The sequence below is a fragment of the Pectinophora gossypiella genome, chromosome 29 (genome assembly GCF_024362695.1).
Source record: "Pectinophora gossypiella chromosome 29, ilPecGoss1.1, whole genome shotgun sequence".
Classification (NCBI taxonomy): domain Eukaryota; kingdom Metazoa; phylum Arthropoda; class Insecta; order Lepidoptera; family Gelechiidae; genus Pectinophora; species Pectinophora gossypiella.
In genome coordinates this window covers 1,830,184-1,856,308 of record NC_065432.1, presented here as the reverse complement: position 1 = coordinate 1,856,308, position 26,125 = coordinate 1,830,184, and the positions used below count along the sequence as shown (strand labels likewise).

Sequence of the window (26,125 nt, the reverse complement as noted above, 5' to 3'; positions counted from 1 at the left end):
AACCATCAATCCGCACTGGGCCCGCGTGATGGTTTAAGGCCCGATCTCCCTGTCCATCCATAGGGAAGGCCCGTGCCCCAGCAGTGGGGACGTTAATGGGCTGATGATGATGATGTTTCATCAAAACATGCCAATTTGTATCCGAAATTTCATATCCATAATATCCCTGGTGTGCTTCAGGTCTTTAGGCATCAGACAGACGTGGCCTGCAACAGACGGCAACATTATCAGGCAGGATTATTTACCTCAGCCTTGGTGTGTGAATCCGGTTTGTCATCTGTGGCCGCAGGCGGTATGGCGGGGCGCTTGGCAGCGATCTCACACGCCGAAGACAGCCGTCGCTTTGGCTGGATCGACTGAAAATATTTATCATTCATTTAACAGTTTATTGTACACCAATGTCTTGTCTCACAACCTGTATAGCCGGGGAAAAGAAGCTGCAAGAAAAACAGCAAAGGGCCCTAGACGTTCTTAACACTTTCAAGTACAGAACGTCTAATGACGTTCCGATCCCAAGGTGTCATATATTTAAGTCCATTTCGCCCAAAATGCCGATTAAACCCATTTGCCTTTTAACCCTCGATATTACCTATTATGAACTATCAATGATCCATGATATCTGTCCGTGAAAGGGTTAAAAAAAATAGTACAATTTAGTAATTTGGTTGCCTAATATCAGTTCCCAGACAGTTAATGCATTCATCATCCCCCTAGCATTATCCCGTTTCTCACAGGGTCCGCTTACCTAACCTGAAGATTTGACAGGTCCGGTTTTTTACAGAAGCGACTGCCTGTCTGACCTTCCAACCCGCGAAGGGAAACCAGCCCAATACTTTTTTTTCCCGCCAAAACCTTCACCTCCCGATACGACACGACCTGCACCTTCTTTTTTATTTGTTTCATAAATGTTATCCTAGGTCTACCCCTTCCTCTCTTCCCTTCAATTTTTCCTTCTATAATGTCAAACGAAAAAGTGCTGGAAAGAGTTGAAGAATAGAGAACCATATTGAAGACTATAGAGAACCGGAGAGGAAATATGATTGGCCACCTGATACGACACGTGAGCTTATGTTTTGTTAATTTAAATTATTTAAATTATCACATAACATAACATAGCATCATGCCCTTATTCCGAAAGGGATAGAGCAGAGGCGGAGATAGCATAAATTAATATTGAAATTACTTCAATTACTTACATCAGATATGGCTTTCTCGAACGGCTCCAGAACGGAATACTGTAAAAATAATAATTTTACTGTTAACACGACACGAGGGAGTGTGTGTGTCCCATACATGGGTGTGTGTGCGTGTGTGTGTGGGTGTATGTGCGCGCGAAAGGGTGCGTGTGTATGTGTCTAAGGGTGGTGTGTGTGTGTGTAATGTTGTGTGTGTGAGAGTGTTTCAGGGTGCTATGTGTGTGTGTGCGTGTATGTGTCTAAGGGTGGTGTGTGTGTGTATATTAGGGTGGTGTGTGTGTGTCTAAGGGTGGTGTGTGTGTGTGTATGTGTTTAAGGCTGTGTGTGTGTGAGATTGTCCAAGGGTGGTGTGTGTGTCTAAGAATGGTGTGTCTAAGGGTGGTGTGTGTGTGTGTGTAAGGCTGTGTGTGTGAGAGTGTCTCAGGGTGCTATGTGTGTGTGTGCGTGTATGTGTCTAAGGGTAGTGTGTGTGTATATTAGGATGGTGTGTGTGTCTAAGGGTGGTGTGTGTGTGTCTAAGGGTGGTGTGTGTGTGTGTGTGTGTGTATGTGTTTAAGGCTGTGTGTGTGTGAGATTGTCCAAGGGTGGTGTGTGTGTCTAAGAATGGTGTGTCTAAGGGTGGTGTGTGTGTGTGTGTGTGTATGTGTCGAAGGCTGTGTGTGTGAGATTGTCTAAGGGTGGTGTGTGTGAGTGTGTGTGTATGTGTATACTCACCGAAGCATCAGGCGTGTCAACTATGTTGATAGCTTGTAGCTCCTGCCTCTCAGACTCGAAGGTGGTGTACAGTTCGCAGCGGAGCTGGTCCGTCGCCAGTTGGCACTCATTCAGCATTTTATCCACTTCCTCGCTCTCCTCTGTACAACAGAGATAGACTACTTGACAACCTAGTCAAATTATATTTTTTTACGAAACGTTAGTTTGTATCGAAACAGGCGTGATGATATGTAATATTCCTTTAGTAAGTTTCGCCAAAGGATCTTTCTGGGGTACCGAACTGAGTATAGTACCCCGCTAGCCACATGTTGGTAGTGTATTTAGGGATCGACGATACAACGGTGTTACGTTGGAAGTTGTATATATACGTCGCGCCGTGAAAACTTCGTTAGCGCGTTTCAGGCCGTCTGTCAACGCCATCTGTTGGTTACGGGCGGAACTAACTCGTCAACTAGTTGTGTTGTTATGTAAGTACTTACTCTCCAGTTTGTCGAGGTCTAGTGCCAGCTGGGCCTCCGTCTCCTTGAGGCGAGCATCCATCTTGAACTTTGCCCAAGTTGCGTTTATCATGTCCGCTAGCTGGCGCTCCAACATTCTGTAACAAAATATAACGTCAGGACTTATCCCAATGGAGGAATTTCCTGGCTACGTTCCCCGCAAAATACAGATGGTGGTGTAAAAAATTGGCTTCGTTTAACATAATGATAACAGCCATATGCATCTAGAGACATAACGCATCTTTTATCTTTGTTTTTGAGTATAAATGATACAAATACAAAATACTTTATTTGTAGAAAACCAATACACTATTATAGGTGATTGGAGCCTCCTTTTAAGCGTAGCGCCTGTATCAGGAGACACCGCTCTTCCCGATAAAACTCATTGTAGGTACTACAAATAAGTAAAACAAACAACCAAAAGTAACTTACATACTATCTATAGGTAACAAATTATAGGTGATTGTGTGTGTGTGTATGTGTGTGTGTGTGTGTGTATGTGTGTGTGTATGTGTGTATGCTTGAAATAATCCTACCCTTTTATTCTATTATTTTTAAGAAAGCCTCTATCTGTTCGTAATTTTTAGATTTAAGCCATTTAGAAATAATGATTTTACATTCATAATAATATTTTATCATGTATTGTGTATACACTTCTTTATTAATTTTATTATACAAGTATGCCGATTTGATATAAAATTGTCTCCGCGCAAAACAAGTTTTAACTCTTGGAACATTAACGATAACGTCTTTTCTACGTTTATTTACTAGTTTATGATGACCCTTGTTAAATGCTACACCGACAAGAGCGTGGCTCTTAAATTGATGATGATGATGATGACCCTTGTTATTACACCCAGGCACAACACATCTTCCACCCGTTATTATTCTGGACACCATAACTAAAACTTTGGGGGATGATTCAGACCATGATTCAATCAATCAAATAATAAACGTTATGATTCTGAGTTGATATCAGGTGGAATTTTCTGTCGGAAAATTCATAAAAATTGTAGTGTTTCTTTTTTATTCTCAGTCAGTGGGACGTATATAGGTTTTTTTTTAGGATAGGATATTTGTTATATATTTTTAGTCCCATATTGTGCTTTAAACCGCATAGAATCCAAAAGAAGAAAACGAAATTATGTTACTGGCCCCGATTCCTGCAGACATATCCTTCAACTTCAACTTTATGGTTAATGGCAAAATAAATGCCATTTCACTCACTGTCACTTTCTTACTATTAAATTATAGTATTTTATGCAACAGTTGTATAAGAAGGGTCAAAAAATGCGAGTGGCGTGAGTTGCGATGTGAGCCTTGGCGAACATCGCAATAAGAGACGCCACGAGCATTTTTTGACCTAGTTATACAACGTTGCATACAATACTTTTTCTACGACGACGTCATTTTTCCTTTTTATTTTATACTTTTTAGTGTTTTGAAACGAAACACAAAAAATTTCCAATTTATTTTCCAACGCGCGGGAAAATGGCGGCAAATGTATACTTTTTTTTATAGTATATCTATGGCACCAAACAAAGTAAAGGTGCCAGTTTCCAGGTCAAAAAAAAAAAAAAAACAACAACAATGCTTTTTGGCGACATTATAGTACAGTTACACTTTGTAAACAATGCTTTTATAGGCCATAGAGCGTACACTTTTTCAAAGAGTTTAATTATGTATGTACTTATATTAGACTTTTTGGTTATTTAAATGCCAGATTAAAGTAGAGGAGTAGAAAAAATATCAAACGGGTTTAAACTACCTATCCAAAATGTGGCGTGCTATTTTTTTTTAAAAGCGTTAAAGAAATTACATTTTTTTAATGTGCGAAATATTTATTTGTTTAAATTCGTAAATAAGTTAAATAGAAAATGTTTTTCGTTTGTTTTAGATCTGTCTTTATTTAGCAATCAAAATTTCATAATTTATCTTGAACCTAGTAGGTACACGACCCAATTGTGAATGAACACACCTGGCCTTCTCCTCCCCGATGCCGTCACTCTTCTCGTCGTCAAACTCCACTTCATCTTCAGACTCCGAGTCGGAGATCTCCACCAACTCCTGGCTCGAGCGCCCCATCTCCAACTCCAGCAGCGGAGTTAGGTTCTTTATGCCCTCCACTAGCCTCTGTAACATACATTTATTTCATCATCATCATCATCAGCCCATTAACGTCCCCACTGCTGGGGCACGGGCCTTCCCTATGGATGGATAGGGAGATCGGGCCTTAAATCATCACGCGGGCCCAGTGCGGATTGGTGGTTATTAACGACTGCTAATGCAGCCGGGACCAACGGCTTAACGTGCCTTCCGAAGCACGGAGGAGCTCGAGATGGAAACTTTTTTTTTGTGGTCACCCATCCTATGACCGGCCTTTGCGAAAGTTGCTTAACTTCAACAATCGCAGACCGAGCGCGTTCACCGCTGCGCCACCGAGCTCCTCTTCCATTTATTTATTACGTACAATTTTTATTGGGTTGTTTAAGATTTCTGCCTAAAATTCACACGTGTTCAACAAGTTTTATGCCTGTCGATTACAATAGAATTTAAATTAAATAGAATTAGATGGTGTGTATCGGAATCCGCCTCAAATGACAGCATCCGTGGTCTAGTGGTTAGAGCGTTAGGCTCACGATCTGGAGGTCCGGGTTCGATTCCCGATGGGGACATTGTCGAAATCACTTTATGACTGTCCTTTGGTAAGGACTTTTCAGGCTTGAATCTCCTGATTGTCCGAAAAAGTAAGATGATTCCGTGCTTCGAAAGGCACGCTAAGCCGTTGGTCCCGGCCCCCGGCTTTTGGCCGTAAAAACACCTCCACCAACCCGCATTGGAGCAGCGTGGTGGAGTATGCTCCGTACCCCCTCCGGTTGATTGAGGGGAGGCCTGTGCCCAGCAGTGGGACGTATATAGGCTGTTTATGTTATGTGTGTATCGGAATCAACACCAGTGTCTGTGTAAAACGAGGTATTATTTAATGAACTTCATTAAAAAATACTAAAAGGCACACCTTTAGCTAATCATATAAGGGGTCTTAGTGACATCGTAACGAAAACTTTGAGGGATGATTCAAAAGTGTGGAACGGAAAATAATTAAAACAAAACACTAAAATTTTCATGAATTTTTCGACAGGAAATTCCACTTGATATCAACTCAGAGTCATGGTCTGAATCAACCCCACTCAGTATTCGTTACGATGTCACTAACACGCTGTATATAGTATACCTGCGCCCTCTCGCACACTGCGTACGCGCACGGCCCGCACACAACACAGTTCTTCTTGGTGTTACTGTTGTAGTATGCTATTGTGGAACAGTCAGCCCTGTGCAACGGCTCTGAAGCGTCGCTTGCGCAGGAATTATTGATACATTTCAATGGAGGCTTATCCTTCGCTGGTGGTGGCGGGGTTGGAGCTGAAAAGATTGAAAATAACACATAACAAGCTCGGCTCGGTCCAGGGGCTGATCGTTGGACTTACGATCCAGAGGCCCCGGGTTCGAATTCCGGTGGGGTCGTGCGCTTCTGTTGGCATCAGAATCATGTTTGTGCGCAGAAATACGTCCAAACACAATTACTGCCGAATGTTGACTAAGAATGCTCGCGCGCGGCAGCTAGCCAGAAGCGTTCGCGCGCGGCTGTCGTCTAAACAGAGCGCGGCGGGCCGCGCGCGGCAGCCGCGCTCGATTGCCGCTCGATGTTTGGACACACCTTTACATGAATCATGCCAGGAGCCTATGGCGGCTCAATAATAACCCTGACACCAGGGTTGATGGGGTTGGTAATTCACCTCACAACCCACACTATAGAAGAAGGTAGTATGGTAAAATTGTATACATTAGGGAAAGGTAACCGTGTTACCCCGAATTTAACGCGAGCGAAGCAGCGGACAAAAGCTAGTGTATTATAAAAACTCAAATACTCGTACCCTTAGCAGCAGTTTCCTCCTCGTCAGAGTCTAAGTTGAACACTTCTAGACTGGTCGTTGCGACGGCGCCATCTTTATAGCTTTTCTTGTCTGTCAACGGAGCAGGCTGTGTGGCTGCTTCGGTCGCTTCCGAAGTGCTCGGACATTTCTGTATGGTACATAACATACATAGGTACATATAAAGGGTGTTAGTGACAACGTAACGAATACGGAGCAGACTGTGTGGTTGCTTCGGTCGCTTCCGAAGTGCTCGGACATTTCTGTATGGTATATAACATACATAGGTACATATAAAGGGTGTTAGTGACAACGTAACGAATACGGAGCAGACTGTGTGGTTGCTTCGGTCGCTTCCGAAGTGCTCGGACATTTCTGTATGGTACATTACATATGTACATATAAAGGGTGTTAGTGACATCGTAACGAATACTACACCCCCCGTGTTTCAGACTGAGCCGAGAATGCGGCGAGACGGCGCCGCTAGAAAAGGACGGAGCGAGGAATTACTATTAGGGTGGTATTAATAAACGAATCTCAGCTTTGAGACTGACCCTCAAGATCATGTCAATGTGACAGTTCTCGTATAAAAACAGAGACTTGAGCATGATCTTGAGGGATGTCTCAGCTGAGATTCGTTTATTAATACCACCCTTAGAGCGAGACGTCAGTAGTGTTAGAGTAGGATGGGAAATGTAGATAGCACGCAATGCCTAGCTAGTACTTAAGGTGGGCGATTGCATGAATAATATGTTACAAGTGTCAATATTTATTTCACAAGTATATTTTGGAATACCTCGACTTTCTACACGTACTTGTGAGAAACTTGTAGCTTGTGAACGTGTAGACTTGTAAGTTTTAATAAACACTGCACAGATCGTGTAGTCTAATAGTCAGCGGGGCGTAACCATGGTAACTACGATCTCGGGCGAGTTGGTGGGGCGTAACCATGGCAACCGCCGCGACTTGACACATCTAGCTTGCCGGCCAGGTAGGTGAATGAAGAAATAGACTGATTTGGTATGACTTTGTTGAATATAATAATTATTAACGGGCGGGAAAACAAAATGCGTCGTTCGTCCTTACTCCATTTTGTTTGTGTACTCTTTATTTGGCGTTGGTTACCAGCGCCATCTGTTGGTTCTTTTGGTTACTACTTTACAATTTTCCTATCATAAAATATGGACGTAGCCAGCTAGCTAAACTAAATTGTTACAATAGGTTTGGGCTAGATGGCGCTTGTCTGTGACAGTGAAATAACCCCTTTTCACTTACAGCAGTAACAGGCGTCGTCTTAGGCGCGGCGTTAGCCTCAGGGGTACCAGATGACGTCACCTTTATCTGATTGGATGCCTCCGGTGGTGCGACCTTTGACTCCGGAGTGGACGGGGGTTTCTGAACCACCTGAAACTGGATATCTGCGAAGGAAAAAAGAAGTAGTTAGAGTGACATATCTGTCCGTCTTGTTCTGCTATTGGGTATTTGACTGGGTCAAATATAAATAAATGCTAATCTAGAAATTACGCACGCATACACACACAAACACACCCACACACACACGCACAAACGCACACGCACACACAAACACACACACACACACACACACACACATTCGTGCTATCGCTAGAAATTGTAACCTAAGTTAAGATTTACTTTATTTGTATTATTTCTTTATTTTATTTTTAATTTACAAGCTTACCTACTTTATGTAAAAAAGCCATTATAAGATTAATAAAAATGCCTGGTTTTTAATTTTTATTATATTATTTAATGTTTCACTCTTACCCTAATCTTACAAATATTCACTACGGAAGAGCATTGGCTAACCTAACCTAACACAGGCTTTTATGCTTAAAATGAGACATCAACCCTAACAGAATTACTATTGTCAAGTGAAATAAAATATTTTTCATTTTCATTTCATACCTCATAGAAATAGTGGAAGGTGCGTAAAAACTAGGGCATGCAATCTCGGAACCTCGGAACCCGAGATCCATTAGTGATAATGAATCTAGAAATAGAAGTCGACAGAGGTGAGGTAGTAGAACCTCACGCCCCTCGGTGTTACTTTAGTCTTGAATCGTACGGCGTCAGACGTCACACACACAGATGCGCGTGTACGATAACGTCAATTTGTGGTGTCTGTGTGAATCGAGGTTGTTTGTATGAATTTGGTCCCTCACCGTCTTCCGACGAACTCTCCTCCAAGTCGACGATGTTGACGACGTGTCTCGGCTTGGCAATCTCCAGCTTTTTCAACTTGGACGGAGACTGCTGGGCGTCTGGCTTGGTCGGTTGGGTTGGAGCTGGAACAAAACCCAAAGTTTATCTTGTAAACCATTATGCTTTCAGTGATCAAAACGATTTCTAGTATTTGGTGGCGAGGGTGTGCTGCAGCCAAAGGATGTTTGCGGTACCGAACAGAGCATAGTACCCCGCTAGCCACAGGTTGGTAGTGTGACTAGGGATCGACGATCCAACGGTGTCATGTTGGATGTTGTATATATACGTCGCGCCGTGAAAACTTCGATAGCGCGTTTCAGGCCACCTATCAACGCCATCTGTTGGTTACGGGCGGAACTAGTTGGTCAACTAGCTGGGTCCCGGGCTGCTAGCCCAAACACCTCCACCAACCCGCAGTGGAGCAGCGTGGTGGAGTATGCTACCCCCTCCGGCTGATTGAGGGGAGGCTGTGCCCAGTAGCGGAACGTATACAGGGTGTTAGTGATATCGTAACGAATACTGAGGGGGATGGTTCTGACCATGATTCTGAGTTAACACCGAGTGAAATTTTGCGATGGAATATTCCACTTGATGTCAAATCAAAGTCATGGTCTGAATCACCCCTTAAGTTTTCGTTACGATGTCACTAGCACTCTGTATGATAAAGCACTGTTGTGACGGACCTAACTAGTTGACGAGATAGTTCCACCCACACGCAACAGATGGCGCCACCATTCCGTAATGCAGTCCTGAAACAGTCGTACATCAACAACCCATGTCAACCCTAACAACTTACATTCCTTCGTGAGGTCACTAGCAGAGTCCTTGCTACTCCGCGGAGGGACCTCCTCGTCAGAATTGTCTAATATCTTAACCGTGTCCACCTCCATTGGCTGATCTGATGATTGTGGTACCTCCACCTGAAATACAAATACAGGATGTAAGTGACATCGTAACAAATACTGAGGGGGATGATTCAAACCATGATTCTGAGTTAATATCAAGTGGAATTTTTGCGATGGAAAATTCCACAAATTCAAATTTGTTACGAAAATTTTCATAAATTTTCCGACAGGAAATTCCACTTAATATCAACTTAGAATCATGGTCTGAATCATACCCCTCAGTATTCGTTACGATGTCACTTACACCCATACCTACTTGTATGGCTACCTGTATGTACTTGCACGGGGTGTTAGTTACATCTTAACGAATACTGAGAGGGATGATTTAGCTCATCTTCTCTTCTATCGCGTGAGTTGTGAATTACCAACCTCATCAACCCTGGTGTCAGGGTTATTATAGAGCCGCCAAAGGCCCCTGACATGGCTCATGTAACGACTACTTGCTTACATCAGTAAGTAGTAATCGGAACCAACGGCTTAGCTCATTATTCTGAGTTAATATCAAGTGGAATTTTCCACCGCCAAAGTATAGAATTAAATATAACTAAAAAAAAAACATATTTTGCGAGGGAAAATTCTACTTGATATCAACTCAGAATCATGGTCTGAATCATCCCTCAAAGTTTTCGTTACGATGTTACTAACACTCTGTATAATTATAGGCTTACCACCTTCTCTGTTTCCGGAAGACCCGTTGACACTGTTTGACCCATGACATCATCACCAATATTTTCTGTTGTCACTTCCACCTGGACATACATACTCTTATTCATTAGACATACATACACAAGTGAGGTAATGGCCTCAGTGGTTTAGTTGTTAGAACGTTGGGCTTTCGCCCTGGTAGTCCCGAGCTCGACACCCGGTGAGGACGTACCACAAAGACCTCTCTTAAATAAAATCTGTAATGTAAGTCAGTGGCCCTGTGGTACAGTCATGAGCAATATAATCTACCCACTTTAGGACTGTCGCACTAACGTATTAGACATTTAGTGAGACTTACAGAAAGCACAAAATATCCTTGCAAAGTAATTAAAAACATTGGACATGTGGGTAATTTTTTTTTTTATTTACCTGGTTTTCTTATACCATGATAATTAGGTAATATTACACTCACCTCTTCACAAACAATATCATCATCAATATCAATTTCTCCATCATTCTCTTTTTCTTCATTTGCAGCATTTCCAATCTCAAAACTCATTTCGTTCTCATTTGACTCAATTTGAGTTGAAGTTTCTATATCTTTAATCTGAACATTTTCTAACCCTTCAGTTACATTGACTTCTGCAGGAGCTGCAGACTCATTCGAGTCCTGATTTGTTGCGGTTAGATTATTATCTGCATCTGAGTCATGAGTCAGAGTGTCTTTAACTGTAATTGAGTCAGTGACAGGTACGTCTTGGGCGTTATTTGAGTCCTGAGTGCCTTCTGTGGCGGGATGGGATTTTGGCATGTCTACTTCTGAATGTTGAGCCGAGTCTTCGGATTGGTCTGCTGCCATTTGGTTGCTGCTCTCTGAAATTTAAAAAAGAAAGAAATATAACACAGCACCACGCCTGTATTGGGTCGTGTAATAGGTTCAAATTAAGTTATGAAAATCTGATTACTAAATAAAGACAGATCTAAAACTAACGAGCAGCGATCGGCCTGGCAGAGAAAGACCTAGAAGGACTTATATTGACCAAATTGGAGATGTCCTTAGAAAAGGTTTAGTACGATCTACTCTGAACCGGCATGCGTGTATGAAACGATTCATGAATGTGGAGGAAGCAAGAAAAGTGTGTCAGGATCGAAGCAAATGGAATTCTACAGTCTCTGTTACCTCGGTGGGAAATAGGCGTGAGTTTATGTATGTATGTATGTGTGTGTAAATTTAATGAAAAACATTTTCTTTTTTCTATTTAACTTATTTAAGAATTTTAATTAAGAAAAACATAATAATAAGTCCGACATTTTATAACGTTTTTCTACGACATCACAGTATGCTGTTTCATACAAATTCCATAGTAATTTCGTGTTTTGACGTTTAGTAAAAAGTAGCTGATTTGACTTGTTGGAAACTAGTCTATTCTCGAAGGACATCCTTTAGTGTTGAATTATTAGAAAAAAATATGATCTCCAATGGTTAAACTCAGGTTACATTCCTCCAAAAAATGCATTTCTCGAGAATGTGGGCAATTTTAAACATTTTTGTAATATTTTTATTAAGCCGAACTTTAGAAACAAAAAATCACTTACCATCATCAGGATCAAAGTCATCATCATCATCATCATGCTCAGACGTCTCCTGTTCTTCATCATCATCTCTGACCCTGGATGACTCGGCCAGCAGACCGAGGCTGTCTGTTGCTTCCCCTACGTCCTCCGAGGAATCTGGTGCCATCTAGAAAGGGAATTCATTTTATATAATAGGCTTCACAAAGTGATTTTTGGGTACTGTGGATCGTTAGCCCAATGCTCAACCACTGGATGGAGGCCATTCATTATTATTATGAAAGGTATGTATGTTTGTGGGAAATTACCTGAGATGTTGATGGTTTGGCGTCATCCAACATAACACTGTCTTCAGAAGGAATATTATCATCTTTAGCCACACTAGGACCTATCACAATTGATCCTTCTGCACTAGTTATTTCTATACTAATCCTTTTCTCACGTACACCCTTTTTAGCACTTTCAACAGCTTCAAATGATTTGCTAGGCTCATTTAGCATTGAGGATAAACTCTTAACTCTTATTTTCGGATGAAAAACTTCAACTGCAACATGTTCTGTATGTATCTCATCTTCTGTATTATCTACAACAGTCTTATCTTCTCTATTATCAACTTCTGCCATCTCATCTTCAGCCTTTTCTTGTTGATTATCACCTTCTGTTATGTTATCTTGAATAGTTTTATCTTCTGTACCATTATCTTCTAGAAGTTCATCTTCAGCAGTACCTGCTGGATCTACAAGTGTTCTAAAGGCACTTTTAAGTTCATTGTCTCGCTTTAGAGAAGTACCTGTTTCTTTAGCTTCAACGGTTATTGTTACAGAATCTTCTGCTGTAGTGGCTTTCTGTGCATCTGTAGGTTCTTCTTTTGATGATTCTTCTGGGATTGGTTCAGTTGCACTAACATCAGTTACAGAAATACTTGAAGAGTCAGATAAATTACTCAAATTAATCAGTTCTTGTGTGGGTATCTCTATCATAGCATCCGTTCCTTTCAAGCCATGGTCCCTAGGTTCTATATCAGTAGAAGTATCCTGTTCTAGTAGCTCTTCTTCTTGAGTAGTGTCTAATGGGATGTCATCTACTTCCATAATAGATTTGTCACTGTCGGTAATTGTTATTGTAGATACTGTTGGTACATTTTCTTCTTGAATTTGATTAGTTTCTATGTCTTTTGGAGTACTAGTATCTACATCCATACCTTCTGTAGTAACTTCCTCTTTTGCTTTACCACCCTTTTTTTCTACTATTTGAGTGTTATTATCTTCTATGCCAAGCAGGACATCTTCACCATCAGTTGCGCTATGTGGAGCATCTTTGGATTCAGCTTCTGGACTTAATAATTGAATAATCTCATCCGAATCATTAAGAAGTTCTGAGTTATTATCGTGCATAGGAGCAACAAGGTCTTCTTCTTTTTCAGAAGGATTGTTGAGTAATTCTGTTTCGAATTCCTCTTGCGATTTGGTTTGAATATTCTGACTGGCTGATGTTGTATGAGTTGCATTATTATCACTATCAATATCTATATTAACAATCTTACTGCTTTCTTCAACAGTAGTTTGTTCTTTAGAATATTGTTCATCATTATCCGTTGATGGAATAGGTTCTTCTATGTTTGTCACAGAACTATTACCTACTTTTTCACATTCATCATCTGACTTACAGAGGTCAATTTCAGTTATGCTACCATCTTTTTTGTTTTCCTGTGAATTTTTATCCAAATCGGCAATCTGTGCATCTATTTCATCTAACAGCTCTTTCTCTACGTTATTTGTGGTTTCTTTTACAGCTTCTTCAGAAACTTTTTCTTCACATCTATCAGGGTGGAGTGTGATAGGATCTTCATCATCATCATCATCCCATTTTAAAACTAGATCATCGTCTTGGGTTTCACTGTCTACGTCTTCTACAGAGCTTGGTTTTAATGGCTCTGAAGGCTCTTTCGAAACTTCTGCAGAGCTAGAAGCAGGGCTAGGAGTTTCAGATTCGTCACTTTCGATTGGACTGAGATTTTCATCAATGTTATGATCACCCGCACCAATTTCTTCAATTTTCTCCAATATGGTAGCAGTTTCTTCAACATTCTTATCTGATTCTTCATTAACATTCTTCGGAGTGTCGTGAGGATCGGAAGGAGCTTCCTTGGATGGCGGTAGATGGTCAACATTACCGTCTAAAGTGGGCTCGATAGAACTTGGCATTGCCGCATGATTAGAGACACTATTTAATTCCATATCATCCGCTTTAGAAGGAAGATCCTCTTTACTATCTGTAGCACTCATTTTGCGAATAAACTTCCTAAATCAGATCGAGTAAACAAATATATCTTATTGCAAAAATGATATCGTAAACGTTGACAGTGCAATGGTTGAAAAGTACAAGTTTTATCGAACACGCATTTTCCTCTCCATTTTTTACTTTATCTCGCTTCCACTCCGAAGTAAAAAACGTAGTTATTTAAAGAAAAATACGCTAAAAATGTGCAACCAATACCGACAATCGAATGCAGTCGAAAACTCGAATTGTTTGACTTTATTTTTTTTAATATGTGTGACTGTGAGTAGAAAAATATTCCTACCATATTTTTAAGTTGTCTATGGCAAGATAGAAAAATAAATGCATGACACACCACTGCTTTAACGACAAACGTTACATTATTATTTAGAAGCAACAGTGGCGGTGTAAATTATAAAGATTTTTTAATTCGAACTTCATTTGTTTTCAAAACGATACAAACGTGTAACGGGACGTTATAATTCGGACACTTGTGATTGCGTGTTGAGATTATTCTTACGAACATATGTTAAAATGTCTCAGTTTATTGAGTTTAATTTCCCCGAATACAGTTTAAATAGAAATTGCACACAAACGTCACAAGATAAAAACGAATTCTGCGTTTGTTGCTTTTCAAAAAATGGAACTTTCGTCGATTTATCCACTTGTAAACATGCTGTTTTATTAGAGATTTTCGATAATTTTAAGGTGATTTTGGTTTGAATAGTGTTATAAAAGCTTGTGAAGTGAAATATTCCTGTGTTTCCACTTATGTTTCAGTCATTTTTAGCATTAAATCAGTAAATCAGATGGTATAGTGTTGTTATTGTAGAATGGCGTCTTGCAATATGGCCGGCAAAAATTTTTGTATTTTACATTGATTACTCGTGCTTTTTGTTGATGACTAAAATTTATTTTTTCAGGAGGCGAATTCCTCAGTCACAGTATGCATACAATGTCACGACATTATGATGAAGTTTTTCAAATTCAAGACACATGTTGAAGAAAGTTTTAGACTTTTGAATGATCAGGTAAAGTTATTCTAAACATATCTACAATACAATACAAATGGGTGAATATCAAAATGTCAAGTTTGGTGGCGAACTTTCATATTATTTTTTCGTGAAAAATTGGGTTCCGACATGAAAAAAAAAAAATAATTAAAATAATTTATTGTTATTCTTTTTTTTATTTATTTTTTTATTTATAATTTTTTTTTTCACGAAAAAATAATATGAAAGTTCGCCACCAAACTTGGCACATTTTGATATTTACCCAAATATACTTTAATGCACCGAAATAAAAAGAAATAATTACATAGAGACTCTTAACTTTTATCTACGAGCATAATAAACTTATGCCTCGTCATATAATAAAGAGTAATACTACGTACAGAACGGTAATTCTCACCCCCGCACCAATGTTTACCAGGCGCCGACTTCACCCCCTCTGGGTCTTACTTTAGTCTTAATTGACCGTAGGCCGCTAAGGAGTAAGAGAGAGCGCGCGGGACTTCTGTCTCGCTCGCACTTTCGCTGAAATGCGGCATATAAGAAAGAAAGAAAGAAAGAAAATATTTATTCAAAATGCAAAAATACATAAATAATTACATATAGTTAAATGGTACTTAGTAATTAACAATAGAATTATGAATAATGCCGAAACGCGCGCAGCTCAGCAAATGTCATAGCCTAGCTGTAGCTAGATTATGGCGTTGATTTTCAGCTGCAGCCGATTTATTATCAAAAACAATTAAACAACAACAGGGGGGTTAAATAGGCCACATCGAAGCAATCAGAGGAAGCAATTCATCTAAGAAAGCAATATTGCAATTTGACATTTGCGCATATAAAAGTAAGTGCGCAATGCAAGCAACTGTCAAATAGCAATATTGCTTTCTTAGATGAATTGCTTCGATGTGGCCATTTTAACCCACCAGGGCTCCTAAGCACATAGTAAAAATGAACTTTTTATATGGAGGGTCCAGGCTTTATGTATCCTCCGAATGTAATTGTGCCTGGGTGTAATATATTTTTTTTAATTTTACAGACATTCCAACCGCGGGCCAATCGAAAATGTCTCAAGTTACAGTGTTCGCCAATAGAAATCTCCTTCGCTTATGACAGTCAACCAATGGAATTCGAGATCGTAAAAGAAACAATCTCTCGACCAATAGAAATCAAGAACGAATCGGCCAATGACGACACAGCATTTGAAGTTGGAACGGATATTAAAGTAGAACACCATAGCTGTTCGGATTACGAAACGGATTTGCCGCTTTCGGAAATAAAGAAAGAAACTTTGAAGAAGAATAAAAAGAAAAGTAGGAAAAAGGTAAGTTTTTTGACCCTATTCTTCTATCGTGTGGGTTGTGAGGTAAATGATCATCCTTATCAACCCTGGTCAGACAAACAAAACAAATACAAAATCGAATGTTGATGTTATTATTTCAGGCCTCAAATCCAGAATATGAAGGGAAGATAAAGATAGTCCGCCTGACCAAAGAGGAGCTGATGTTAGAGAGAGACAGCGATAAGTCTAAAGAGGCCTACTTGAAATTGCCTTACAAATGTGAATTCTGCATTATGGGTTTTGACTATGAGCTAACCTTGCAAGATCATATGGAGAAACGACATAGTGAGGTGAGAAAGTATATATTGGCCCCGATTCCTGCAGACACCTAATTTTACTTTAAGTTATACCTGTCATTTTCTTATCCGCCGAAAAGGAAAGGGACGGATGATTGACAGCTCTTAATTTTAGGAAGAATGAGTGAATGAATGAATAACCCGGGCGAATCAATAGGTACGTTGCTGGTATGCAATACGTTTGACGTGCTGTCTACTTAACTGTGTCGGGTTATTGACGGATGTAAAATTTTTAGACGGTTGGTTTAGATTTGTGCTTAAAATTGACGTGTGTTCCATAAATTTTATGCTTGTCGATTACCCGTCCCTTTCCTTTTCGGCGGATAAGAAAATGACAGATATAACTTAAAATAAAATTAGATGGTATTTACAGGAATTAGCATCAATGTATGACACCGAAAGTGTATTTTAAATAAATAAAATAATTAGAATAACAACAACAATCTTAATTTTAGGAAGAATGAGTAAACGAATCTATTAACATAGAACACGTTCAGCTGGTAGTTTTCCCGGGCATGTCGTTAAATCCGACAGAGGGATTGTGTCCTATAAATGACGGACTAATGTTATGGGCGATAGGCTGATCCCTTATTACCATAAGGTTCATCATATCCAACTTACAACATCGTATCAACAGTGGCTGCAAGTTGTCTTTGATTACTTGTGGCTCTGCCCACCCCATTAGGGATTACGGGCGTGAGTTTATGTTATGTATGTGTTGTATTCTAAATTTATTTTCAGAAAAAAGGCGCTTTCGTCTGCGAAGTGTGCAAATCTGTACTGGGTTCCGAATGTTCTTATAAGGAGCACTGCAAAAGGCATTTGCGTAGGTAAGTTCTCATTCTGTCGTGTTGCTTGTGCCTTGTGCAGAATAGCAGAGATGTGCGGATCTGACCAATCACAGCGTTCGAGAGAGTACGAAGACGCTGTGTCACTCTCTCCCTCACGGTGATTGGTCGATTCCTGCACATCTCCGCTCAGCTCCGCGTCAAGGGAAACGCAGCCTTACCCTTGTCAAGGTTAACGGTTAAAACTTAGAGGGATGATTCAGACTTTTTTTTGACGTGATTTGCCGCAGATGGCATTAACTACTTGGCCGGACAAATGGGGAGCGCTGAAGGCTCTCACCCGATACAACGTTTAAGACGACAGGCCTGAGGGTGCCCAATGGGCGCGAACCGAGGTTCGCGCCCATTGGGCACCCTGAGCCGAGGACGACGCCCTGAGCCGAGGCTCAGGGCGTCGTCTGAGAGGAAAAATATTTGAAAGAATTAATCGACCCTAGTGGGTCGATAGCGATAAGCGCTGATTGAGGGAAATCGTCGACCACGCCGGCGGGGTCGGTATCGGGGTCCTGAAGTGTTTGGTGTCGCGAGCTGATTGGCTGCCTCTATGACTAGAGTAATCGGGTCGTCGGGAGATGATTCAGACCATGATTCTGAGTTAATATCGAGTGGACTTTTCCGTCGCAAAAGTATGAAACTGAAAATAATAAAAAAAAACACAAAACTTTTCATGATTTTTCCGACAGGAAATTCCACTTGATATCAACTCAGAATCATGGTCTGAATCATGCCCTCAGTATTCGTTACGGTATCACTAATACCCATACCTACTTGTATGGCACTCTCTATACTTGCACGGGATGTTAGTGACATAGTAACGAATATTGAGAGGGATGATTCAGCTCATTATTCTGAGTTAATATCAAGTGGAATTTTCCACCATAAAAGTATAGAATTAAAAATAATTAAAAAAAATCATGAATTTTGCGATGGAAAATTTGACTTAAAACTTGATATTAACTCAGAATCATGGTCTGAATCATCCGTCAGTATTCGTTACGATGTCACTGTAGTGTTTACATAAGTATATAAACACATCTTATTGTAATACACGTAGGTATAATTAAATATATAAATAAATATGTAATTATTATTGTTGGCGTCAGATCTGGCAACCCCCGTTGCCTAGGTATTGTTGATTGTTTGGCGCTTAGCAACGGGGGTGTAAGTTAGGTTTTTTACATTATTATTTTTGTGATCTTTTACTCTTTATTATACATTAATACTGAGTTGGTCATCTTTCATTTCGCTCGCTAATAATTATTATTATTATTAGTAACACTCAGTGTCCCACTGCAGGCATATGTAATATATTATAAAATACTTGAATAGATATAATCGATTCACATATATATTCTGTCGTCTCGGGCAATGCACTACGCGGTGGCCACAATTAAAAAGTAAACGGTACGGGCATACCCGTACCGTTTACGTTTTAACACGTTGGCGCGCGGTACCGTCTATAACCGTTAATTTGGACTCACAAAATAGCACGGTACGGTCACTTCCGCAAATAGTTATAGTTCTTATAATCATTGCTACGGTCACTGCAGCCCAGTTTCGATACAATAATCACTTAGGCCACGCCCACTTCTTTTTTACACACAGACCCTTTTGTTGCTACTGTCACAATTGAGTAAAATATTTTAAGTTTTTTTGAGCCATAACTCACACATATGCAGCCTACTCACACATCCACACTACGGTTATGACAGTAATAGGTGTATGCAATTTTGTTCGCCATAATTCGGTTGAAGCTGTACTGAATCTTAGATTGGAGAGATGAGTTTCTCAACAGTGTAAATACGGTCATGATCATGACAGCACTGCGGTTGAAGCCGTACTTTGATTCACCTGGATCCTATATTATGCTAGGTAGACACAGTACGGTTATTGCGACTACGGTTTTAGATGTACTGATCGTAATTACCCTCATCAGTACGGTATATGCAGATTACTGTCATAGATGTTACTATCGTTATGTAGTGTTTTGATTTCTCATAAATTTAACAGTACGGGATCGATAATTGCTACGCCAATTTCCGAAAAAGTACCGCGCGCCAACGTGTTAATTACGGGGGTGGAGTGAAGACGTAGTGTGTGGCAACGAGCCGATATTTATTTATATAATTATATTGAGACCAATACACTACAGTCACTAACACCCTGAATATAATAATCTTCCTCCCTCAGGTACGAGTGCGAGGCGTGTGGTAAACGGTACAACACCCTGCAGGCGGTCATACAACACTACAACGAATGTCATGGGGTTATCACAACCAATTTCACTTGCGACCTCTGCGGGTTCACTACCGAGTAAGTGTAATAATTCAATTCAATTCAATTCATTTATTAACAAATAACCAATCATATACATCAGATACAAATTAATATAAGATAAATTAATGATGCAAATTAATAAAAAATGCGCTTGAATTATTGCTTTTTTCTCTTAAATAGGAAAAAAGAATATGTTTTTCGTTAGTTTTAGATCTGTCTTTATTTAGTAATTAGAATTTCATAATTTATCGTGAACAAATTCAATTCAAATTCAAAAATGTCTTTATTCAGTAGGTGACATAGTTACACTTTGAATCGTCAATTTTTACATACTTACTGAACGTCTCATCCGCCTAAAACTACTACAGTTTCTCACAACCTGTATAGCCGGGGAAAAGAAGCTGCAAGAAAAACCTCGGCACAGGGCCCTAGACGTTCTTTAAAAAAATAAATAAACGTAAAATATTGTTATACAATTGAGTAATTTAGCTGCCTAATATCAGTTCTGAGACAGTTAATCCCATGCATTCATGTCTTCTAAAATAATCACTAACTTTATAATAACCTTTTTTGTAAAGTTTCTGTTTAACTACCTAATACACAACTCAATTCTATACTCTCCGTTTTCCCCGGTGGGAAATAGGCGTGAGTTTATGTATGTAACAGGAATAACGTTACAGGTCGAACCGCAAGTATCGATATCATCGGGACAAGCACAAGGAAAAGGCGCAGTGCACCGTCTGTGGGAATACCTTCGTGAACAAGACAGGTCTCAAGATACATATGTTGTAAGTATGTTTTTTATTTTTATAGCACTCTATGCTGTTCTGGGAGCAAATAAAAAACATAGAAAACGTTCAGCTGCTTGTCTTCCCGGGCATGTCGTAAAAACCGACAGAGGGATTGTGTCCTCTAACATGATGGACTAATGTTATGGGCGATAGGCTGATCCCTTATCACCATAAGGTTCATCATATCCAGCTTACGACATCGTATCAACAGTGGCTGCAAGTTATAATAATAATAATTTATTGCCAAAAAAGTAGGTACAATTCTTTCCTTAAAATAGCTTAGTCTTGGGCACAGGTATAAATAGGTAGGTACCATAGCTGACTAAGTATATGAATACTTGTATTACAGCCTATGATGCCTCTCTCCTGGATATTTATGTTACTTAAGCTAGCTAGTATACGCACTTATGTTACCAAAACCAAGAAATACAAAAGTTTTTAATGACTGGCTTAACAAAATAAAAAGACAAAAAAAAAACAGAAAGAAAGAAAGATCCTCTCTTTGTGTGGAATGTAGTACGTGAGTGTGTGTGAGAGGGTGTGTAAAAGAGTAAAACATAAAAGGAATACAAAGTATTTTTTTTTTATATTATTGAATTTGATCACTTTTGATATTAGTTGTCTTTGATTACTTGTGGCTCTGCCCACCCCATTAGGGATTACGGGCGTGAGTTTATGTATGTATAGCACTCACCTCTGCTTAGGGAAACTCATGAACATAAGCTTACGAGCCCAGTAAGCTAGTTTCCAACTAGTCAAATCAGTTACTTTTTACTAAGAATAAGAATAAGAATAAAATAAATTTATTGCCAGTAACAATTTACATTAAAAACACGAAATGACTACGGAATTTGCATGAAAAAAGCACACTGTGACGTCATAGAAATAAGTGATAAAATGTCGGACTTTTTATTACGTTTCTCCTGATTTAAAATTCATAAATAAGTTAAATAGAAAATGTTTTTCGTTAGTATTAGATCTGTCTTTATTTAGTATACAGAATTTCATAATTTATCTGGAACCTCTGGGCCGTTTATTTGTTTCCTACATATGTAATCATCTCAGCCCTGAGCCGAGGTTCGCGCCCAACTGGGCACCCTCAGGCCTGTTGTCTAAAATTTTGTACCGGGTAAGAGCCCTCATCGCTCCCCATTTGTCCGGTCAAGTAGTTAATAATGTGTATGGCATGAGGAAGTGGGAATACTTACTACCAGATATTTTAAACAAATTGCCTAGTGGGCTACACACAGACATGCGTGTAGGGATTAAACAATGTAAAATAGAATTAAAGAAGTATTATCTGGGCGCATGTTAAACTATGTAGTGGTGCTAATTCCTGTAAACACCATCTAATTTTATTTTAAGTCATATCTGTCATTTTCTTATCCGCCGAAAAGGAAAGGGACGGGTAATCGACAAGCATAGAATTTATGGAACACACGTCAATTTTAAGCACAAATCTAAAACAACCGTCTAAAAATTCGCCCGGGTTATTCATTTATTTACTCATTCTTCCTAAAATTAAGAGCTGTCAATCATCCGTCCCTTTCCTTTTCGGCGGATAAGAAAATGACAGGTATAACTTAAAGTAAAATTAAGAGATGTCTGCAGGAATCGGGGCCAGTACCTACCTACCAATTAAGTATAGCGAGTTAAGCGCATTCATTCACCCCTCGCATAAACCTGTACGGGTTTTCTGTTTAGAGGAGCGTCTTATTTTATTTATAAGAATTTAATTGTTTTTTTTTTGATATTGAATAAAAAAAAAAAAAATGCCATTTGCAGCAAATTTACAATAAGTCACGTCAAAAAAAAAAACATCACTAATTTAGAAAGAAAGAAAAAAATATTCATTGTTTTTTTTTTTAATTTGTATTTGTTTAACTTTGAAAACATCGTGAGGAAACCCACATTCCCGAGAAATGCATTTCAGTATGTGACCTAACCTGTATTGGGCTGGTCCCTTCGCGGGTTGGAAGGTCAGACAGGCAGTCGCTTCTGTACCGGACCTGTCAAATCTTCAAGGACCCTGTGAAGAACGGGATAATGATTAACCTCACAATTTTCACAGCACAATCCACAAGCAGTCGAGCCGCGTGTACTCGTGCAAGTCTTGTGACAAGGTGTACGCGGCGAAGTCCGGCCTGTTGGCCCACGAAGCCTCCGCGCACAGCGGCGCTCCGCCCGCTGCCTACTGCGCCCCCTGCCGCGCGCAGTTCCGCAGCCACGCCAGCCTCCGACACCACCTCATGACACACTCCAGACACCTCAACCAGGCTAGCAAGAAGTTAGTTCCCTTCATATACAGGGTGTTAGTGACATCGTAACGAATACTAAGAGGGATTTCAGCTGATTATTCTGAGTTAATATCAAGTGGAATTTTCCTTTGTACTTTTTAATTGTACAAGTATTCAATTCAATATTCTTTATTTGCATACTATGATGGTGTACAAGTTTGTAAGTTACATATGAGTTTCACATCACATCAAATTTCACAGCTTTTCAAATAGTAACATCAGTATCATTAAGGTATTCACTAGTGCTGTAGTAACATTTACTTACTTTAGCCATACAAGTAGGTATGGGTGTTAGTGACATCGTAACGAATACTCATTCAGACCATGATTTTATGATTCACACCATGATTCTACGTTTCAAGTGAAATTATCCGTCCCAAAATTTATGTTTTTCTTTTTAGCTTTTTTCAATTATTTTCAATTCTATACTTTTGCGATGGCAAATTCTACTTGATATTAACTCAGAATAATCAGATGAATCATCCCTCAGTATTCGTTACGATGTCACTTACACCCCGTGCATGTACATACGGTAGCCATACAAGTAGGTATGGGTGTTAGTGACACCGTAACAAAGGGGGATGATTTGGATTATGATTATGAGTTGATATCAAGTGGAATTTCTTGTCGGAAAATTCATCAAAATTGTAGTGTTTTTTTTTTTAATTATTTTCCGTTCCATACTTTTGCGACGGAAAATTCCTCTTGATATGCGTCACGCTGTGCGAACTTCGTTAGCGCGTTTCAGGCCGCGTGTCAACGCCATCTGTTGCATGTGGGCGGAACTCGCTTGTCAACTAGATGTCTTGCTCTCCAACTTGTCCAGGTCTAGTGTAAGGACTCAAAAGGCCTCCGAGTCCTCTAGTCTTGGCTTGACCCGTGCTACATCTGCCTGCCCCGGTAGAAAACAAGCGTAAAGTTGTGTAATAATGATTTCGGGGCCAGTGTGTGCTACCACCAAAGGATGTTACTGGGGTACCGAACAGAGCACAGTACCCCGCTAGCCACAAGTTGGTAGTGGACGATCCAACGGTGTCATGTTGGTAGTTGTATATATACGTCGCGCCGTGCAAACTTCGCTAGCGCGTTTCAGGCCGCGTGTCAGCGCCATCTGTTGCATGTAGGCGGAACTAGCTCTTCAACTAGTTGGCTACGCTATATTTGTTATTTCTGACTGTATTCTTCGTCAGGTACACGTGTGATGAGTGCGGCTCTAAGTTCTTGACCAAGCCGGCACTCCAGGAGCATATAGACTGGGTGCACCTCAAGAAGGCTGAACATCAATGTGACAAGTGTTCTAAGGTAAGACTTACCAGGCTATGTTCCTCAAAAAAAATATAGATGGCGTTGTCAGACAGCCTCCGTGGTCTAGTGGTTAGAGCGTTAAGCTCACGATCTGGAGGTCCGGGTTCGATTCCCGATGGGGTCATTGTCGAAATCACTTTGTGAGACTGTCCTTTGTTTGGTAAGGACTTTTCAGGCTTGAATCACCTGATTGTCCGAAAAAGTAAGATGATCCGTGCTTCGGAGGGCACGTTAAGCCGTTGGTCCCGGCTATTAGCCGTAAAAACACCTCCACCAACCCGCGTTGGAGCAGCGTGGTGGAGTATGCTCCGTACCCCCTCCGGTTGATTGAGGGGAGGCCTGTGCCCAGCAGTGGGACGTATATAGGCTGTATATGTAATGTGTCCATTATGCTCAATAAAGTATCCTATCTATCAGGTATTCAAAAACGCGCGCTACCTCCACCGCCATCAAGAGTTCGTGCACGAGAAGAAGCGACTACCACGGAACAAGATCTGTGACCACTGCGGGCGAGGGTTCACGGTCAGTAACCATAACATATCTGCTACTGTACCTTTATATTACTACGATCTCATTATACCTACACTAAAGGTTAGGTTAGAAGGTAACCTCTACACTACAACCTTTTCTACACTACCTCCCCCCCTTTTACACTAATTCCCCTTTACACTACTCCCCCCTCCTTTTACACTAATTCCCCTTTATACTACTCCCCCCTCCTTTTACACTAATTCCCCTTTACACTACTCCCCCCTCCTTTTACACTAATTCCCCTTTACACTACTCCCCTCTCCTTTTACACTAATTCCCCTTTACACTACTCCCCCTCCTTTTACACTAATTCCCCTTTACACTACTCCCCCCTCCTTTTACACTAATTCCCCTTTACACTACTCCCCCCTCCTTTTACACTAATTCCCCTTTACACTACTCCCCCCTCCTTTTACACTAATTCCCCTTTACACTACTCCCCCCTCCTTTTACACTAATTCCCCTTTACACTACCCCCCCCCCTTCTACACTATTCTTCTTTTAACTACCCCCCCCCCCCCCATATCACCTGCTAGTGCAGGGGCGGGAATAATACAACTAGGATGGGATACTTCCCATCCCCTTTGCTCTCTCCCCTTCTTCTCGCCGATTATGGAGACCTGCGTTGTGTCTTACTTAATTTACACTCTGTAATCCCTAGACGCTGTCGATTCTGCGCGCGCACATCCGCACCCACACGGGCGAGCGCCCGCTGCGCTGCACACACTGCGCGGCGTCCTTCGCGCACTCCGCCGCGCTCTACACGCACAACAAGTTGCTGCACGCCAACAATACCAATACCACTTGATGTTTATTCATCATTTGTATGTCTTTATTCACCTTACAAAATGAACACCACAATTCTAAGAACTTTCCTCGAGTCTGACCTCGAGGCGACCTCCAGGTTTTCCTCGATATCAGCTCAAAATCGGTATTCTTAGACGGCGCCTCAACCTTAACTCGAGTTTACTTCAGTAAGGCATGACGTCATTAATTTCGTATGATTATGTTGGTAGTATGACATACTCGACTCCAGTGAGTAAAGTCCTCAAGTCGAGGATGTAAATGTCAACTTGAAATACCAAAATGCTCAGCTAACGCCGAGTGGAGGAAGATTCGAATTAATATGTTATAATACGGTTGGAAGACGACAGAAAAAAAATGGTTTCAAATGTGAGAAATCCCGCGCAGATACTGAGATACACAATTATTATGACTTGTCAATTAATTCCATCAAAATTCGTTGAGTTTATTCGTGGCGCGGACAATACATATTTTTTTTATATAAATCTGGTACTTACATTTTTAAATAAAGCGGTAAATTATGCATTTAAATACATTGACAATGTATGACACCGAAAGTTTATTTTAAATAAATAAAATAATTAGAATAACAAAATCGGTGTTTTTTTTTCTTTTTTTTGTTTTGGTTTTCCCCGAAGGGTAAGGCAAAGGGAACTATGCCCATAC

The 26,125-nt window shown here is 40.3% G+C and overlaps 3 protein-coding genes across 3 annotated transcripts in view; 2 read left to right on the top strand and 1 right to left on the bottom strand.

Moving 5' to 3' along the window:
- LOC126379353 (histone-lysine N-methyltransferase eggless-like) overlaps nt 1-14,195 on the bottom strand; it is a 36,541-nt gene extending 22,346 nt beyond the window's left edge. Inside the window, exons 1-14 of the mRNA XM_050028062.1 lie at nt 11,990-14,195; nt 11,706-11,850; nt 10,582-10,982; nt 10,133-10,213; nt 9,356-9,479; nt 8,520-8,642; nt 7,612-7,754; nt 6,340-6,487; nt 5,640-5,827; nt 4,386-4,540; nt 2,390-2,505; nt 1,911-2,050; nt 1,197-1,235; nt 246-356 (exon numbers count right to left, since the gene is read on the bottom strand). Coding sequence (XP_049884019.1) covers nt 246-356; nt 1,197-1,235; nt 1,911-2,050; nt 2,390-2,505; nt 4,386-4,540; nt 5,640-5,827; nt 6,340-6,487; nt 7,612-7,754; nt 8,520-8,642; nt 9,356-9,479; nt 10,133-10,213; nt 10,582-10,982; nt 11,706-11,850; nt 11,990-13,966 — 3,891 coding nt within the window. The 5' untranslated portion in view covers nt 13,967-14,195. The remainder of the gene's footprint in view (nt 1-245; nt 357-1,196; nt 1,236-1,910; nt 2,051-2,389; nt 2,506-4,385; nt 4,541-5,639; nt 5,828-6,339; nt 6,488-7,611; nt 7,755-8,519; nt 8,643-9,355; nt 9,480-10,132; nt 10,214-10,581; nt 10,983-11,705; nt 11,851-11,989) is intronic.
- Nucleotides 1-26,125, top strand: part of LOC126379468 (zinc finger protein 70-like) — a 102,448-nt gene that overhangs the window by 41,688 nt on the left and 34,635 nt on the right. The gene's annotated exons all lie outside the window — the stretch shown is intronic.
- Nucleotides 14,455-26,081, top strand: LOC126379457 (zinc finger protein OZF-like). Its single transcript, XM_050028217.1, has 11 exons — nt 14,455-14,666; nt 14,882-14,989; nt 16,008-16,292; nt 16,412-16,600; nt 17,348-17,436; nt 19,645-19,767; nt 20,412-20,519; nt 22,594-22,809; nt 24,010-24,121; nt 24,542-24,646; nt 25,317-26,081. Exons 1-11 carry the CDS (start codon nt 14,493-14,495, stop codon nt 25,461-25,463), a joined length of 1,656 nt encoding a protein of 551 aa, XP_049884174.1. The 5' UTR covers nt 14,455-14,492; the 3' UTR covers nt 25,464-26,081.

Excerpts from the sequence above, each read along its gene's own strand:
- LOC126379457 (XM_050028217.1), top strand. The coding sequence starts at position 14,493 with ATGTCTCAGTTTATTGAGTTTAATTTCCCCGAATACAGTTTAAATAGA. Across the intron at positions 14,667-14,881 it reads AGATTTTCGATAATTTTAAG|GAGGCGAATTCCTCAGTCAC; the intron begins GTGATTTTGGTT and ends TTATTTTTTCAG. Across the intron at positions 24,122-24,541 it reads AATGTGACAAGTGTTCTAAG|GTATTCAAAAACGCGCGCTA; the intron begins GTAAGACTTACC and ends CCTATCTATCAG.